This window comes from Buteo buteo, chromosome 19 (genome assembly GCF_964188355.1).
Source record: "Buteo buteo chromosome 19, bButBut1.hap1.1, whole genome shotgun sequence".
In the NCBI taxonomy this organism is placed as follows: Eukaryota; Metazoa; Chordata; class Aves; order Accipitriformes; family Accipitridae; genus Buteo; species Buteo buteo.
This window is the reverse complement of record NC_134189.1, coordinates 13,172,773-13,189,325: the sequence shown is the minus strand read 5'-3', so window position 1 is coordinate 13,189,325 and position 16,553 is coordinate 13,172,773. Positions and strand designations below refer to the sequence as shown.

Below are 16,553 nucleotides of genomic sequence, written 5' to 3'. Positions count from 1 at the left end.
CCATCAGATGCCCAGCCTGACTCTGCTGGATAGCTGTGCTTGTGGTACATGTTATGCTGCAGATAGCGTCGTGTGACAGCAGTATGCCCAGCGTTCCTCCTCCCTGTACGCTCACTCTGCTTCCTTGTATTCTTCTTTATAAAAAGGTACATCCAAGCGGCCACCTCTCCCAAGGACATTGTCATCGTTGTGGATGTCAGTGGGAGCATGAAGGGCCTGCGGATGACCATTGCCAAACACACCATCATCACCATTTTAGATACTCTGGGAGAAAATGACTTTGTCAACATCATTGCTGTAAGTATGTCCCATTTCCAGTGCTGAGTTGTCCTCCTTGTACCTCATACCAGCTCTTCAGTCCCCTTAGCAAACTACAGGCATTTCAGTGGCATAACTACAACACTTAGTACCATGTTGGATGGGGGATTAAAACTAATTACCCTTGGGAAGTTAACTTTGTGTGGTCAGCAGGGTGGCTGCTAAGTCATCTGACTCCCCTCTATGGAGGATGCCAGCTGCATCTTTTTGCTTGCTTAGGGATGTGAGTGCAACAGATAAAAGTGCTGTAGAGAAACACCTGAGCTAACAGGGACCTGAGCTAATAAATTTGCATAGCATAGCATAATACTGTGTTTGGGTCCAGTACCAGTATAATCCTCAGGATAATGTTTCCAGGTGAGAAAATTACCACCATATGCCTTTTTGTGCACCAGCATACTGCAAGGCTGCAATCCAATTCAGAGTCAATATGCACAGGCCTGCATGGAGTTTGGTCAAGTTGCCTCGGTGTTACTCTCTCCCTTTTTAAGCTCTGGCCAGGATGAGGATGGGCTGGTTACCCACAGAGAACCAGCACCACTAACCACAGAAAGTAAAACTTTTCCATGATCCATGCCAAGACTGGGGGGTTTGGTGCCAGGTTAAATGCCTTTAAATGGCTGCTCACCTCCTAATTTTCAAAGCTAATTCAAGGGCCATTTCTTCCCCCAGGCTCCTTTCTATAAAAGTTTGCTAGGGCATGGTCACTGAGATATAAAGTCTACTTTTTGTTGGTAGCTTCTTATTGTGTAAGATAGTTAGAAAGTCCGGTAGTGACAGCTCTGTCTTTATATGGCTGGAAAATTGTTGGCAGAAAATGGAGGGAAGCCATTAAGGAGTTGGAAATATCATCTGTTCTTCAAAAACAAGCCCAGAAAGAGCATATAATATATATTCCTTTACTCACACTAAAAACTTACTGGCTCAGACACATTACAGCCTGACCTAAGCTCCTATTGATCACCTGAGCATCACTGGCCTCTTGGCCAGGATGCTCTTCTGAACCTTGCAGGACAAGGTTTACACTGGCATGTTTTACCTCACATAGGTATCAGGCTAGAAGCATATGCCCCACTAATTATCACAATTTGGTGCATGTGCGGTAATGTGATATGTTATCCTTCAGCCGTGAGCCAGAGGCATCAGGCATTCAGCTACAAAACCACTTGCAAGGTTCATCTGGTGACTGCGGACTCACAAAGTCTCCAGCAGTCAAAAATATGTGTAAATAGTGCTAGAAGCAAGGCCAGGGCACAAGTTAGAGTGTAGAAAAAATCTTTAGAGTGTGAGTGAGGGAAAAAAAGTAACTTTGTATGTGTAGATATGCCCAGATAGAACTCAGCAAAACACCATAATTAATGCATTATTCAAACAAATATGAGATTTATCAAAATTATAATTTGCCATGATCACTACAAACCATTCTTAAGGGAAATATGTATAAAATGGCATAATGCTCCATACTGTTTTCTGAACATACACCTAAGACGTAAACCCATTTTATGAATTTTCTCCCATTACAACCCCTTTCTTTTCATTTTCTCTTTGCAGTACAATGATTATGTTCATTTTATTGAACCCTGTTTTAAGGGCATCTTGGTCCAAGCAGACAGAGATAACAGAGAGGTGAGTACCAGGCTCCTACCCATGTTATTCAGGTAGCTCTCTTAATGTAAGAAGTACGTGGTGTTAAAACGCTGTGACATGAAACTCCAGTGACAAGAAAAAACCATCTCCCAGAAGCACGTGGGGAGATGCATTTCAGAATTGCATTTCAGAAACAAGCACCAGTTCAATGGTGTGTGCTGGCTCCATGGTTCACCTTTGCTTACACGAAGCCACTGTAACACGGGGTCAGTTGGTTAGTTAAACAGCAGCAACCAGCTTCCCTGTGTCACAACAGACTCGGCACCACCGCTGCCAGAGCACGAGTGGACCAAGCCCAGACCGCTGTGGAAAAACAGCGTGCAGAGGACAAAGGTTCTCCATCTTTGAAACCCCATATCCTCAGCCCTCAGAAAGGAGAAAAAACAGCCCTTTCCTGGTGAATATGTTCTCAGCCTGGCCTGATCCTTCACCAAGGTGGACTGCCAGCAGGCTTTCTCTGATGAGGGGTTTTGCCGTTTTGATCCAGGAGGTCTCAGCAGCCCTGAGGTGGTCAGCCTGTGTCCGGCTGCTCCACTGCCCTCTGGGCTGACTTGTATTTTTAGCTCTTCTTACTGTTTTTTTTTTCTTCCTTTTTCTCTCTATATTAATACCACAGAGGCAGCACATCTCTCCATGTCTTCCACAACCATATTTCTTTCCAAATTTCTTTCCCAGCTTAGCCCCGAGTCACAGAGTAGAAGTCCAGAGGGTGATGTCTCCTGCAGTGTTTCCCGAAGGATCCCCAAGCCTTTTGGACACTATCTTGCAGAGAGCACTCTCTGGGGGTTTCATTTACAACCAGATTAATGCCTCTTAAGTAGTAGACAAGCATTCAAATTTTTTTTCCCAATCCTGTTGCTCTTGCATTCACGGGAATCTATTCTTTTTTTCCTGAAGGGGTGGATAAAGGAAAGTCCAATTTCTAACAGTTTTGTCCTTTGCATGGTGTTTCATGGACTGCCAATGTTTCACAGCCCACAGGCTGAGAAATGCAGTCCTGCTGTGGCTGCGTGGGCAAAGGTGAAACATGATGGCACTGCCAGTGGAGCAGCCACTTGACTTTCCCACCTCCACCCATCATGGTGCTGCACTACCCTGCCAGCAGTGGTGGAGGATCACAAGTCCAATGGCACAGACTTTTCCAGGTTAGCCTTTCCTCCCCTGGTCGAAGACAGGACCCTGCCTGCAACTCACTGCTGCCTTTTTCCCCTCTTCTTGCCAGCACTTCAAGCAACTAGTGGATGAACTGCAGGCAAAAGGAGTGGGGACTGTGAACAAGGCTTTGACAGAGTCCTTCAAAATCCTGAGGGAGGTAAGAGAGTCGGTGCTGGTGCTTGCATCGGGCACAAGTGTCCTTGCCTGCCCCTATTCTCCCCTCTACATCTAATGACTTATCACATACCTCATGGCGCTGCAGGGGGGAGGTGGTATGAGCTGATCTCACAGGCCCCAAATTTGTGACAAGCGGTGTGCAGGGGTGGCCCAGCTTTTAGGGAGGTGTTGGTTTGTGTGTGATGCCCCAGGACTGCCGATCCCTGCCCAGGAAGGATCAGGAGCTGACAAGGCTGTGGCCTCATGAGTGGGTTTTTTTAACAAGCCCACAACTGAGCATTGCCCAGGCACCTTGGTTAGAGATGGTGGCAATAAAATGTAACTGATCAGCTGAGGGCAACAATTCTGGTCATAAGTAATGTTACCAGTGAGCCTTGGCAAGTAGATGATGATGAAGACATGAAAGATTATTCTCAGGCTTCAGATTTATTTCAATGTCATTTTGCTGAGTATCAGTGCTTGAGGAAGAAATCACAGGTACAGGAGAATTAATCAGTCAGTCCGATCATGTCCTGTGATAAGAATCATAAATGATTCATTGCCTTATGTGAACAATTGGGACTTCAGTAGCCTGGAGGTAAACATACAACTTAACTCTGTTTCTTAAGGAAAGTTAACAAAAAAAGGACCAAGAACCAGGAGAACATGCCCACCTCCTCATGGCACTGTGTATAGTGGGGTTGGCCTAATGATGCCAATGCCTTTGGTGCTCACAAAAATATGTATGTAGTTCTATGCTAGTGGCCATAATGATGGCATTGATGTTAAAGGTAGTGTCCTAGAGGTATTGATGCCCTCGGAAGGATTATCCACTCTTACTTATATTACAAACTGAAAGTTTAAGTTTGTTGGCTATTGTAATGCTGTTCCTAATTTATGCCAGTGCAAGCATGATCAGAGTTGAACCCAGGGATGGTGGTAGCTGAGCTGACTTATCAGTGGTAATAGAAGCATAATGGCTTTAGCGGCAACCTGAGAAAAGTGTGGTGTAGCTTTGGCATTGCAGTAATAGGCTGGCAGCACTCCTAGTAGTAATGGTTCAACGTCTTTGGAGGAAGATAGTTACTGAGATGACCAGGGAAGCAGTAATGATATAAATTGAGAACGATTACATGGACTAGATGCCTGCTAGATATTTTTCTACATGTATCCTTGCATTTTATGACAAAATTAACTTTCTCTTTAAAATAAAAGATCCAGAGCCTATATAGGTCTGTGTTGTATAAATCGGAATATTAAAATGATTTTTCCACCAGAGGAAAAATGATTTCTTAATATCTAATGTACTACTGGTTATGTACAGTGACAACAAATTAAAGAAGCCCAATGCAGTACAATTGCAGACTCTCTCAACCAGCACAGCTTTGAAGGTCTCAGTGGAGAATAATGGAGCATAACCCTAAAGAAAGCCTGCTTGCCCCAGCTGAAATAGCAGCCGGTCATGCCAAACACAGGCACCAAAACTCGTCTGGGTCCACTAATGAGGAGACCTCACACCTCCTCTCTGGCAGGCATGGCTCACCCACTAGACTAGGCAATCCTCAAGCCTCCAGGAGTCAGGACCTCTATAAAACCCTGCATACTTTAAGCCAGGCATGCCCAAGGGAAATAGAAGGTACATGGTGGAACAGCTGAGACAGAAAAAAAATTGTGCTCCACTGATATAGCTGGACCAAAAATACTTCCAGAGAGAGAGTGACGTCCATGCATCCCAGTGGAGTAACATAATTCCACTGCAGTAATAGAGAAAAAACTATTTGGCAGGTAGAGAAAATATTTTTCCTCTCCATTTGGCATTAAAAATGCAGTCAACAGTTTAAGTAGTAATCACTTATCTTGATCCTTGTTGATTCTCCCTTAACTAATGAGCTCAAAACAGCTCTGAGATTGCTCTTAGACAGTACAGCACCCAGTGGTGATAAAACCTTCTGATGTTATTCACTCGCAAGGTGAGGTGCTGCTTCCCTCATGCCTTTTGTTATCGCCTCAGATCTGGAGAGAGGGCAACTGACTCGGGCATTTGAGCATTTTTCCTTTGAGCATCTGCAGATGAGGAAAGGTGGCTGTTGTCTCAGTGACTGCTGGTGTGACGCTTCTCTGCATCTTGGAAACTGCTGTCCATGGAACAGGAGTTCAGAAACAGTAACTTCGTTGTCGAAGAAAGGTGTGAAACAGGCCTATGTATCTCTTCCACCCAGCTTTCCTTTCCCAGTAACACTGGTCGCAGCTTTCTTGCAGAGTGTCGTTCACTGTAGTGGACCATGATTGCCTCCTCTTTAGCAAAATGGGACCTCAGTCCAAGGTCACTGAAGCCATCAGCTGGGAGCCTTGTTGACAGCCAGCTGTGGGGTGGCTGCATGTGCAGCAGGAGGCCTGCAGGACCTCCTGCAAGTCACTTTGCAGCTTCATCCCAGGATTTCTGTCTGCCCGGTGACATTCAGAAAAGACAAAGATTGGGTTTCAGTGTACACACAACAGCAACAGAGGCTGCAAATGCATAGGCATGCAAGTGTAGAAACACGCCTGTTGTCCTGCAGCTGCCTTCCCCAAACTGTAGCTTTCCCAGTAAGGGCTTATCTAGAGAGTACCTTGATATCACCGGCTGGAGGACCCCAGGCCCTGCAAGTACCACAGCTTAAGGCAAAAGGGTACCACCTATCAAGTTCTCCTATGCTTTAAGGACTCTAAAATCTTCTCTTAGAGCTTCTTAGATCTGTATCAGTAATAGAGGAGGAAAAGTGTTTCTATCAGTGTGCCCTGAAACAAATCTGTGCTGCTGCAGTCATGCAGATGGGAGAAGGGGGAACTTTGGTGGAATTGGTCACCCCTTTCCCATCAGACAAAATTCACATTCTCAGCTTGTAATCATAGCCATTCCTCACAGACTGTCCTGTTATTGTTCACAGGAGCATACGCAAGAGAATGAAAATGAAAATTGCTACATCATGCTGATGAAACAGGCTTTGCTGATTACAATAGACAACCAGTAATAATCTCTGTAATGAAAGTGGCTGTAAAATTTCCCTGGTAATTTTCTTCAGTCCAATTGCTTGTAGAATTAATAGCCCAGTAGAGACCTACTCAACGAGGTATGAGTAGCAGAGACAGGTTGAAGAAGAGCACGATCTCTCACTGTCTTTGTTTTCTTCCATTATGTTCTGGAGTAGACAGGGCATATTTTAATCCATGACGCAATTGGCAGAACAGCTTCAGGAGAACAGTTAGCCAGAGACTCCCCTGCCCCTCTCTGCCATGCTCAATAAACCACTTAAACTCTCTATTTCAATTTAGCCACACATCAAGTGATTTCAATAAAATATGTGTCCCAGGGAAACCATGGTCTTAAGCACACATTTATAAAGTGCTTCAAAATTCTCAGGTCTGAAGTGCCACCTTTTGAGCTCCTTTCTTGTTTATCAAGTTTTAGTCTATCTCACTGCTATCTTCTCTTCTTTGTTTCAACAAGCTTGGCATGTCTTGTCCTCTCGCCCTTTTCCTGCAGGATTTATACCCTTTTGTTCTGACCGCTGCTCTGCTCAAGGCTGCTACCAGGCTGCCTGCCTTCCCTGAAACACCATCCTCCCAACAGTATGTAAGTGCTGCAGCTGAGAGCTATCAAGTGCTAAGCAGAGCAGAATAATTACCTTCCTTGTTTTACACACCATAGTCCTCTTAACACAATGTAAAACAACAGCTACATTTCTTCAGACTTTGTCACATTGTTAATTCCTATCCAGCTGATCTGCCTCTGTGGTATTCCTCTCCAGCCAGCATTCAGCCTCCTGTTTGGTATTTGAGCCTCTGACTATCCTTTCTAATGTACATCAATTGTAAAGATATTTATCTATTTTTATAAACTTGCCAAATATGTGTGTGTACATGTATACGTATGCAAACACACACCCCTAATCCTAAGAGAGTCATATATATATTCATAGATTTGTTATATATGAATCTTTTAAGATTAGACAGTACAAAATCTGTGGCTTTTATGGGTCCTCCGTTCTCAGGATCTGCTCAGAGTAAGTATTTTGAAAGCTGATGTTTTTCTGATGCTGCTGAGGAAAAGAAACCCCAAGTTCTGCTCTCTGAGGCCACTTTGGAAAGAAGTTTCCTCTTAACACCAAACTGGATTAATGGTGCCTTGACTCACTGCTGAACTCAGAATTTACATAAATTTTGAGGTTAATTATGAGTAGGTCACTCTAAAATAGCTATAAGTGGAAAAAAAATGGTGAAACTTGTAACAAACTGGATTTCAGATGTAAATTTCTGTGTGACTTGAGAAAACTGGTGTCATAAAAAGAATGAACCCGTCTGCTGATGTGAGTAATCAAAGGAGTTTGTGGCCTTTTACACCCAACCTGTGTGGGGAAGCATTTCACTTGCACACTCACAAGAGGACTGTGTTATTAATTTTTCTAGCAGTGTGCTAAATGTTTAAGGACAACTTACCCATCTAGTTTCCTCCCTTCTTGTAACACATGTTTTCTGTTGATTTCCTCTTTGTCCTTTGTGATCTCATATAGTCCCAGTCAGGTCTCAGCCCATGAGGCAAGTAGTTCAGCAACACCTTCTGCAATCCTTTCCCTTCCCGCTGAGCACAGATTATTCTAATGTTTTCAATTAACTTTTTCTTTAACCCTACCACTTTGTGACCCTGCCTGTAATTCATTCATTCTTTTCTTTGTTTCTTATCACTTCAGTGTGTACCCAGCCATTACAATATTGTCCTTTTGATGATGAAGTATGGAGGCTATAAAGCATCTCTGTCTGACGATTTCCCTCTGGTTTTTATCATCTGGCAACATACTCTTTTTAGTCCCTTCCTTGTTACTTCTCTGAAGGTTTATAAATCTTTTCTTTACTCCACTTGCATTTTTATGGACCTGGATTCTGCAGAAAATTTGTCAGGATATGCAAAGCTCAGGATTTCCTGTTTACCAGTTTATGCCATTTTGTTTAATGCCATCTCTCTCACTTCTTCACTGGCTTTCTGTTTCCTTCTCTACTGCTAATTTTCTACCCACGAGACACTTTCCACTAAGTTTGAATTTTCAGTAATTCTGGGGGCCACTCTGGAGGCAGGTCTGCATAAGAATGGGGTAGAGGGAGACTGAGAGGGGCTGCTCAGTCATCTGGTCAGATGTGTATATTATCAGCATGCGTGCCTGTGCATCACTGAGCTATGTTGATGTTCCTATTGCTTCACTAGTAACTCTGTCCTAGGCTATAACTGCAAAGTAAATGGCAATGAGCAAACAAGGGAGTACAAGAGACTATGACTCTGAATTAATTAGAGCACGCCTGTTACTCCTGGCAACATCACCAAAGTTATACAGGAGAATATGTAGCTCCGTGCCTCATTCACCAACTGCAGCTCTAGCCCGCATCGCTTCAGACATCTGTTCTGTGGACATCTTGTTCCTCATCTCCCCTTCTTTCATGCTCCTGAGACTTCAGTCAGAGCAGGGAATTATGCTCAGAGCTTGATGTGAATGCTGTCAGATCATTTGCTACAGCTGCAGCCAGCCACAAAAGGACCTAAAAATCAGGGATTACCTCTTGTTCATTTGTTTTCTAAATCTGTCTTTTTAATCTCTATTTCTATAACACTGATGATCTCATTTTCCCTGTTGAAAATATCATCTACTCTTGTAATTAGGAGATTGCTGGTTCTGATACAGCATCTAATTTCTCAGTATTATGAGGTCTGAAGTAAGCTACATGAAGAGATGTCTTAAGTAGTTTGATGAAATGGTGGGTGACCTTAATTAAGTGTTAATTTAATAATCATCTAAACAAAATGTTGTAGATTGCAACAGTCTGGAATAATCTGCTTTCATAACTACAAGGTTCACATATCTGTGATCTGAACCTCAACCTGACAGCATCTCCCACACCATTGTAACCCTATGCCTCCCTAATGGACACTCACGCTAGCCATTCTCTCTGCTAATCTGCACGCAGTTGATCTCTATCCAAGGAATAGCTCACTTGGTACTCCTTGTCCTTTTCCTACCTGATGGTCTGTAGCAGAATCCCATGTGGCTGTCAACTGCTTTTGCCCTTTTGTTTGCACCTAAGGACACCCTGTGCTTGTTCCTGTTGTGCCCCCTCAGCCTTTGCCCTGAGTCTCCTTGCTGAGCATGGGCCATGTGTTCTCTGACCCCTCCTGGAGCTCCAATTACCCTATAGCTGGCACCGATGGGTTTTTTTCCATGGTACAAGGTGTAGAAGCTTTTTGGACCATTGGAAATGTCAGACCTCGGGGACTCCCTAGAGAAAGACATGGGAGATCCCCACTGCTGGGTTGGCATGACCACAGCCGCAGAGGTACAGTGTATCTCCCCCCTGAATGTGCTGCTCTGGTGATAGGAAAGAGGAGGAGCACACCCAACCACCTCATCCTGATTCAGTCATTCACATGGATGTTTTGCCTGAGAACAGCTAGTTAGAAATGACCCTGTTACACCACCTTTCTCTCTCATGATCATCTGCACTGATTCTGGTCAGTGATACAAGTAATGGGACTATCAAGAAACAGGGAGAGATGGGTTCATATGTGTGGTCATTCTTCAGAAGCTGTTGAATCCATGCTTACTGCAGTAGAGTAACAGGTACTTCCATGATATTAAGAGTAACGTTGAAGGAGGCAGGACTGATAACATAAATGGTGGTGAAAGGAGACGTTATGGTGATATTAGCACTGAACCTGGTAATTTCATAATAAGGGACAATCACAGAGGTAATTATAGGAGTGGTGAAATAACTGGGGAAATCTGGACTTGGAGCTGGCTTCCACGTATTGATCGTCATGATGTTAATCTGTAGTGGAACCTCAGTACCATCCGTGTTGCTAAAGACGTTTGCCTTCTGTCCTAACATAGCATTACCAAACCAGAAGTAACTTGTAAATTGAACCCTAAAACATCTAAAAAGACCCAGTTCATACCCTGTGCTCTTGTTCTCCCATCCAGTGCTTGCTTTTATTTTATGCAATTAGTCTTGCCACTTGGATACCTTTTTCCTCATTTTATAAGATATAACGACCCTCTCCAGTTTAAAATTGCTGCTGTGTTTGATATAATCTTAGTCACCCCTCAATTAGTCTCTCGTATGGTCTCCATCTCGTACCATTGTCTCTCATTAATCTCTTGTGCGGAGTTGTCATATCCTCCTCTTTCCATATTTTTTACTCTGCATCAGTTTCTGTATACTCCTTTGTTGACTAGACTTTTCCTTGCTCAGAGCGTAGAAGCAGCGAGATGCTGTGCAAGAAGTGCATACTGACACTGAGCTAAGAGCCCCAGCAAAGTAGCTGCTCATTTTTGTGCCTTGACGTCCTCTGCTACCTCCTCTGGTGACTGCTAATTCAACACCTCGGTTGGTGCTGTGTAAGGCACTTGGTTCTCTAGAGCCGGTGTACCTGAGGGCATGAGAAGCAAATGGCTCTGCATGCAGAAGCACTAGATAAGGAGCATTCGAAGGCTGGTCTGCCTGGCTGAACAGGCAGGATCTGGCTTGTCAGTAAGAGCAAACCTGTTCAACACCTCTCCATGTGTCCTTGGGAGCACATCAACATTTGTACCAGAGTCCCAGAGTGCTTCCGCTCTACCTTAAATATCACTTATGCATAGATAACAGGTCATCTGTCATTACAGTGTATGGCCTATCTGGCACATTCATAACCTATTTTAGCTCTGATGGCAGTAGCCTTCTTTTTTCATGTGCTCCTGCCCTTCTCTGCTATTTTTTTGGCAGATTGATGGATTTACCCTGAAATAATGAGTCTGATTTCCCCCTCCTCTCGCATTTTCTGCCATAAAAAGTGACAGTTATTGCTGTCAAATCCAAATTGCAGTGTTTATGGTCAGTCTATAGTTGTTTTGCATAAACGAATGTGACTGCAAGATGTGAGGCAGCAGGGAATCGCACCCTTCCTCCACAGCACTTATTTTCTCCTTATTATTTTACTTCTTTAAAGCCTCCTGTGTCTACATGTGCTAGGCAGGGCTATATAAATAAAAAAAAATTATAAGCAGCATACAAACACAATCTTTATTTAAGCAGAGCTCTTTCTAAGCACAGTGTGAGGTTTGCAAGAGGAAGTCAGGATCCGGCCCACCATGAATAAGTATGCTGCAATTACACAGACAAGGCCTGTGCTGAGATAACTAATGCTGTTCCTCTCTGTTTGTAGTTCAGAGATGCCGGTCAAGGAGGCTTGTGTAACCAAGCTATCATGCTGATCACAGACGGAGCAGTGGAGGATTATGAAGCTGTGTTTGAAAAATACAACTGGCCAGATCGGAAGGTTTGTCTGGGAAGTGATAAATAGGAAGGGTGAGGAAAGGTGCTATCCTGCTATGGTGGGAATAGAAGAGCGTGAGCCAGGATGTCGGGCAGAGCTGAGCATTCACGTCCTCCAAAATGCGTGCATCCAGCTGTAAACACAAGACAAAGCAGCCAGCCAGGAACTTGCTGTGGTGATTTTAGAGGATCGCAGATGGATGTCTGTAGGTCAATGAATTTTATTTTTTTTTCCATACACTTTGTTTTCTAAAGGTGTGGGCAATCAAAATGTTCCTCTGATAAAATGATACAGACTGAGCTGAGTATTTAAAAAAAAAAACAACACAACTTTTGCAAAGAATTTTAATCCTATCCAGGACTGTTTAAATTGGTCCTGTTTGGGAAAGGTTTGGCTATAACCAGTTCTTACGGTGGGTAGGGGAATGGCCCAGACAACCTCTCTAGGTGCCTTCCAGCCCTGTTTACTTTGGGGGCTGTGATTACAGGCTCGTACTAGCAGAGCAGACTGTGAAAGTGGAATAGACCATGGCTCATCCTAAACCCTCCTGATTTATTTGTTTACCTCATCCCAGCTAGCAGCAATGCACAAAGGGAGCGAAGCAGCCTACTGAGAGACCAGAGCATGGGGCTGTTAAAGCAGTTTATTTCAGGATTGGCTCTTTTGTTATTGGTCAAACACAAGAGAAATGGTGAAGCTTTCTCTAAATGATTCATGCGGCCAGCTGTTCCCCTGGGTAAAGGATTCCTGTGAGCTATAAACCTCTCCGCATGTGGTTGCTGAGTGCCTGGCAGAGCAGCTATCGTAAAATCAAACAGAATTTGCACTTCTGCCTTGTTATTCAGATGATCCCGGGTGCTACTTGGCTTTCTGGGCTTATTGTAATTGGAAATTAAGTTCCAGTCCACAAATGCAAAACCAATGGAGCAAGATGCTCCTGTCTCTGTGTGGAGGCAGAGCTATTGCCACAAATAGGCATTCACACCAGTGTACAACAGGATGCCAAACCTCGGCCGTTTGCATTTGGTAGCATATTACAGCCTAATTCTCCTGTCTTTGCGTTCTTGATCCCAGGTCCGGGTTTTCACTTACCTCATTGGACGGGAGGTCACTTTTGCCCCCAATGTGAAATGGATCGCCTGCAACAACAAAGGTGCTGTATGGGAATGGTTCCCCAACCCCCATCACACATGTCACGTGGACTGCAGCCATGGGGCCCTGGACCTGTTTAAGGCTTACCTACTGCAGCTGGGGCCCATGAGCCCTTGGTTGGAAAACAGCCTAAGGAAAAAGCAGACCCTGCTAGTCCATGAAGTGTTCCTGTGTCCAACTAACACAACTCCATCGTGCTGAGCCACCACATTTTCCTGTCACGGTGCCAAGGGACACTATGACCGAGATTCGTGCTGGCTGTAGTCCACCTAAGTCCCTGTGCTTATTGTGTCCCAGTTGCTGGCTTTTGACAATCTGTCTAAAACTCTGTCAGAAAGCCTGACATCTTTTGGCTGAGATGTAAAATGAACATCTCTTCTTTAAAGATATTACAGCATTTTTCACAAAGTCTGCAGGTTAACCCCTATATCCCGTCCAAATTCTTTGTGTGCCAGCGGTTTCAGTGAGGTACCAGGATAGCTTGTTAATCCCGCCCCAAAACCAATATTCTCTCTAGCTGGCATGAAATGGCATGAATGGGAAAATCCATTCAGAATAGGTGAGGCACCTCTATGCATTTGGGGCCAGTTAAAAAGTCCAGTTAGTCCTATCAGAGTCTGCAAGGGTAAAGGAAGAAAAGAAAAAAAAAAAAGTCTTCCCTATTTGGGCATGACCTGGCCTCAATGTGCCTGGAGACAGTCGGCAGTGCTTGCTACATCAGTATCCTGCTTAAACAGGGAAAGGAAGGGAAGACTGAACCTGGGGGCTGACTGGCTAGGTATATAGACTCTTTTCCTGGCTGAGCAGTGGTTCCAGCAGACTATGAAAGGCATGGGTGTGTTTGCTACCAAAAATAATTGACAGAGAAGAGTTGCTGGCCTGCAGAATGTCTGTGAGCTGGGGACATTCAAGGCTCTATTAGCACTATGAACCACACATAGTATTTCTGGTTTTTGTTAGATGAAACAAAAAACCTGGATTTCAGATTGCATATTCAGCCATAAGATTAGTGACAGGGAATTCATGGTGCTGTTGGTTCACCATAAAATGTGAGAATGGATTCTCCTGAATAACGAAACAGAGAACAAAAATATGCTCTTTGCACTTGAATTCTCACTTACCAGACTTGAGCTCTGCAGAAGGCTCACTGATTTTGGTGGTTCTGTTTCAACACATTGTATAGCTCTTCTAGCCCTTGTTTTCAAGCACACTAAATCTGTTTCCACATCACAAAGCTTATCAGATCATGAGCCCTTTCACATGGCAGTGTTTTCCAAGTGATAACAAGTTTTCCATCTATCTGACATACTCTGTCCTATATCAAGTACAACAAATCGGTTCCATGTGGTGAGAAGCAGGACAAGAGTCTTTATGATATTACACTGTGTTAGCATTCCTAACCAGTTAAGCAGCTGGTTTTGAGGAACTTTTGATAACTTGAAAACATTCTTCCCCCGTACTCCTTGTTGTAGTATTAGACTTAATGGGTCCATCTGCAGGGACAAAGCTCTGCAAATAGGCAACTTGCATTTTTACATGCTGCTTCCAATGGATAGATGGACAGAGTCACCATCCTTGGACGTAAAGCTAGGCAGACAGAAGAGTAGAGCGCTGGAAAAATTCTGAAAAAGAAGTTGGGAGTTTGGGCTTCATATAAAATAGGGCAGGGTAAGTGGGTAGCCTGGTGGAATGCTTTGTTTACATATGTTCGGCCTTCAGGACCAAAGGCAGCCTGGCTAGTGGATGGTTTTGCCCAAGACCCAAAGCAACATTTTATATCTGCTTGGTATGATTCTGGTTATATCAAGACTCTGGTCTTGAGCATTGGTCCAGTATTTTGAGAAGAGAGCCCGTGCTTTGAAACTCCAGGTTTCCACAGAAACTAGTGGATACAAGACACATCGAGGTTCTTTTGGTAAAGAGCAGATAAACTGTCTGGGTAGATACAGTCTTTGACATCTAGTTTTCTAGCTTTGCATGGGCACTCATTTAAAAATATGGAAGTCACATTAGCAGAGTGACTCACCCCTCTGTCTCTCCATGAAGGCTACTACACTCAGATCTCCACACTAGCGGATGTCCAGGAGAACGTGATGGAGTACCTGCATGTGCTCAGCCGTCCCATGGTCATCAACCACGACCATGACATTATTTGGACTGAAGCCTACATGGACAGTGCGGTAAGGACCTACAGCACAAGTCTTTGGTCAGCAAACAGTAGGCCTATGGGCCAAACTGGCAAAGGTGTCAGACACCTAGCTAGTACGTTAGGCATATAACTTGTCCCAGCTTCCCATCTAAATATCTTATGTGTATCAGAATTTAAATAAAGTCCTGAAATTTATGTAAAACCAGGAGTTGGGTGATTGATAGACATTATTGGTCTCTGGCTCTGCTGAGACAGACAATATTTCTTTTCTGCTCACTCCTGGAGTTGAGATGTGTATGCAGACTCAGGTCTGAATCTGCAGTGAACCAGGAGCCCAGGACTAATCACACAGGCATAGCATGACTTAAGCAGTGCTTCTGTGAAAGCAGGTTACCTTCTAAAGGATTATTCACAGGAAAGATTATTTACAGCTCAGGATACAGGTCACAGAGATTTATTTCCTCCAGCCCAGTAGCTAACTGCATACTGCTTGCCACTCAAAGATACAGATCTCAGTTTGGGAAGCAGGCTCACTCTTTCAGTCCTTGAGCTAGCAAGACCTAATGTCACCGCAGACCTGTGCTCAGCCCTGTGGGTAAAGGACACATGGCAAAGGACCAGATAGTCAGCACTCCCACTGCCCCTTGCTTTGTCACAGGCCTGCCCTACAGGAAGATATTTGGATCACGAGCGGGTGCTATTACGGTGTTGTGTTGCCAAGGCAGCTTTGAAATTCAAAGGAGTAGACCACCACAGAAGGAACCTTCCCCTGCACTTCCCCAAATAGAAGACATTCCCCAATGTTTGTCTCTATCCCTTTTTACACCGCCAAGAGAGAAAGTTACAGTTCTTTTGGGGCTCGCTGTGCTTTCAGGGAGATAGATAAAGTTTTTTTCCTACACTGGACTCTGCACCCCAGAGAATTGTCTGCATAACTGTAACAGCTAGAGCTGACTAGAAGCCAGATTTCCCTCTACCAGAAACAAACCTGACGTCTCAGGACTATTTATACTATCTGAGGGGAAAAATTTTCTAGAAATATTAAGAATGTTTCCATAGACAATCCCACTGTGGGACTGAAGTTATTGGCTCTGGTCTGGCCAGCAGCAGATTTAGGGTGTCTGCCACAGCCCTGGGGAGAACCCACAGTTTTCAAGTTTAAGATCCACAGTGAGAAACCTGAACTCTCTGAGTTGGAGTAAAAGTAGGGGTACTGAGCTTAGCTTTGTAGGACGAAATGTGGAAGTCCAGGTCACACATGGTGGTGCTCGGTGTTGTGCTCAGTCAAGACCACCTGAGAAAGAAATACCCCAAGAAATACCTCCAAGACAGCCAGGCTTGCACCATCATGGTGCATAGATGTTATACTCAGGACACTCTTGTGGGAAGGGACCGTCCCCCACCTCTGTGCTGTGGCTGACCCTTGAGGCTGCAGCTGTGGCACACTAGCTCTGTGCAGGTGACGTGGGCATGTCTTCTGCTGCAGGAGCTGTGCCAAGTGAGAGCTGGGGACGTGGTACTTGAGTGCGCTAAGCAAAACCTCCAGAAATGCTACTCACTACCAAACAAGTTTATGCTATTAGCAGGCATGCCACTGGTGTATGGTGTCACACTTCCCAAGGCAGCCGCAGGGATTTGTTT

The 16,553-nt window shown here is 44.3% G+C and overlaps 1 protein-coding gene across 1 annotated transcript in view; it reads left to right on the top strand.

Annotated features, from left to right (window-relative positions):
* CACNA2D4 (calcium voltage-gated channel auxiliary subunit alpha2delta 4) overlaps window positions 1–16,553 on the top strand; it is a 130,819-nt gene that overhangs the window by 19,220 nt on the left and 95,046 nt on the right. Inside the window, exons 8-14 of the mRNA XM_075051148.1 lie at window positions 147–297; window positions 1,870–1,944; window positions 3,188–3,277; window positions 6,800–6,889; window positions 11,501–11,614; window positions 12,686–12,764; window positions 14,810–14,943. Of these exons, the coding sequence (XP_074907249.1) occupies window positions 147–297; window positions 1,870–1,944; window positions 3,188–3,277; window positions 6,800–6,889; window positions 11,501–11,614; window positions 12,686–12,764; window positions 14,810–14,943 (733 nt within the window). The remainder of the gene's footprint in view (window positions 1–146; window positions 298–1,869; window positions 1,945–3,187; window positions 3,278–6,799; window positions 6,890–11,500; window positions 11,615–12,685; window positions 12,765–14,809; window positions 14,944–16,553) is intronic.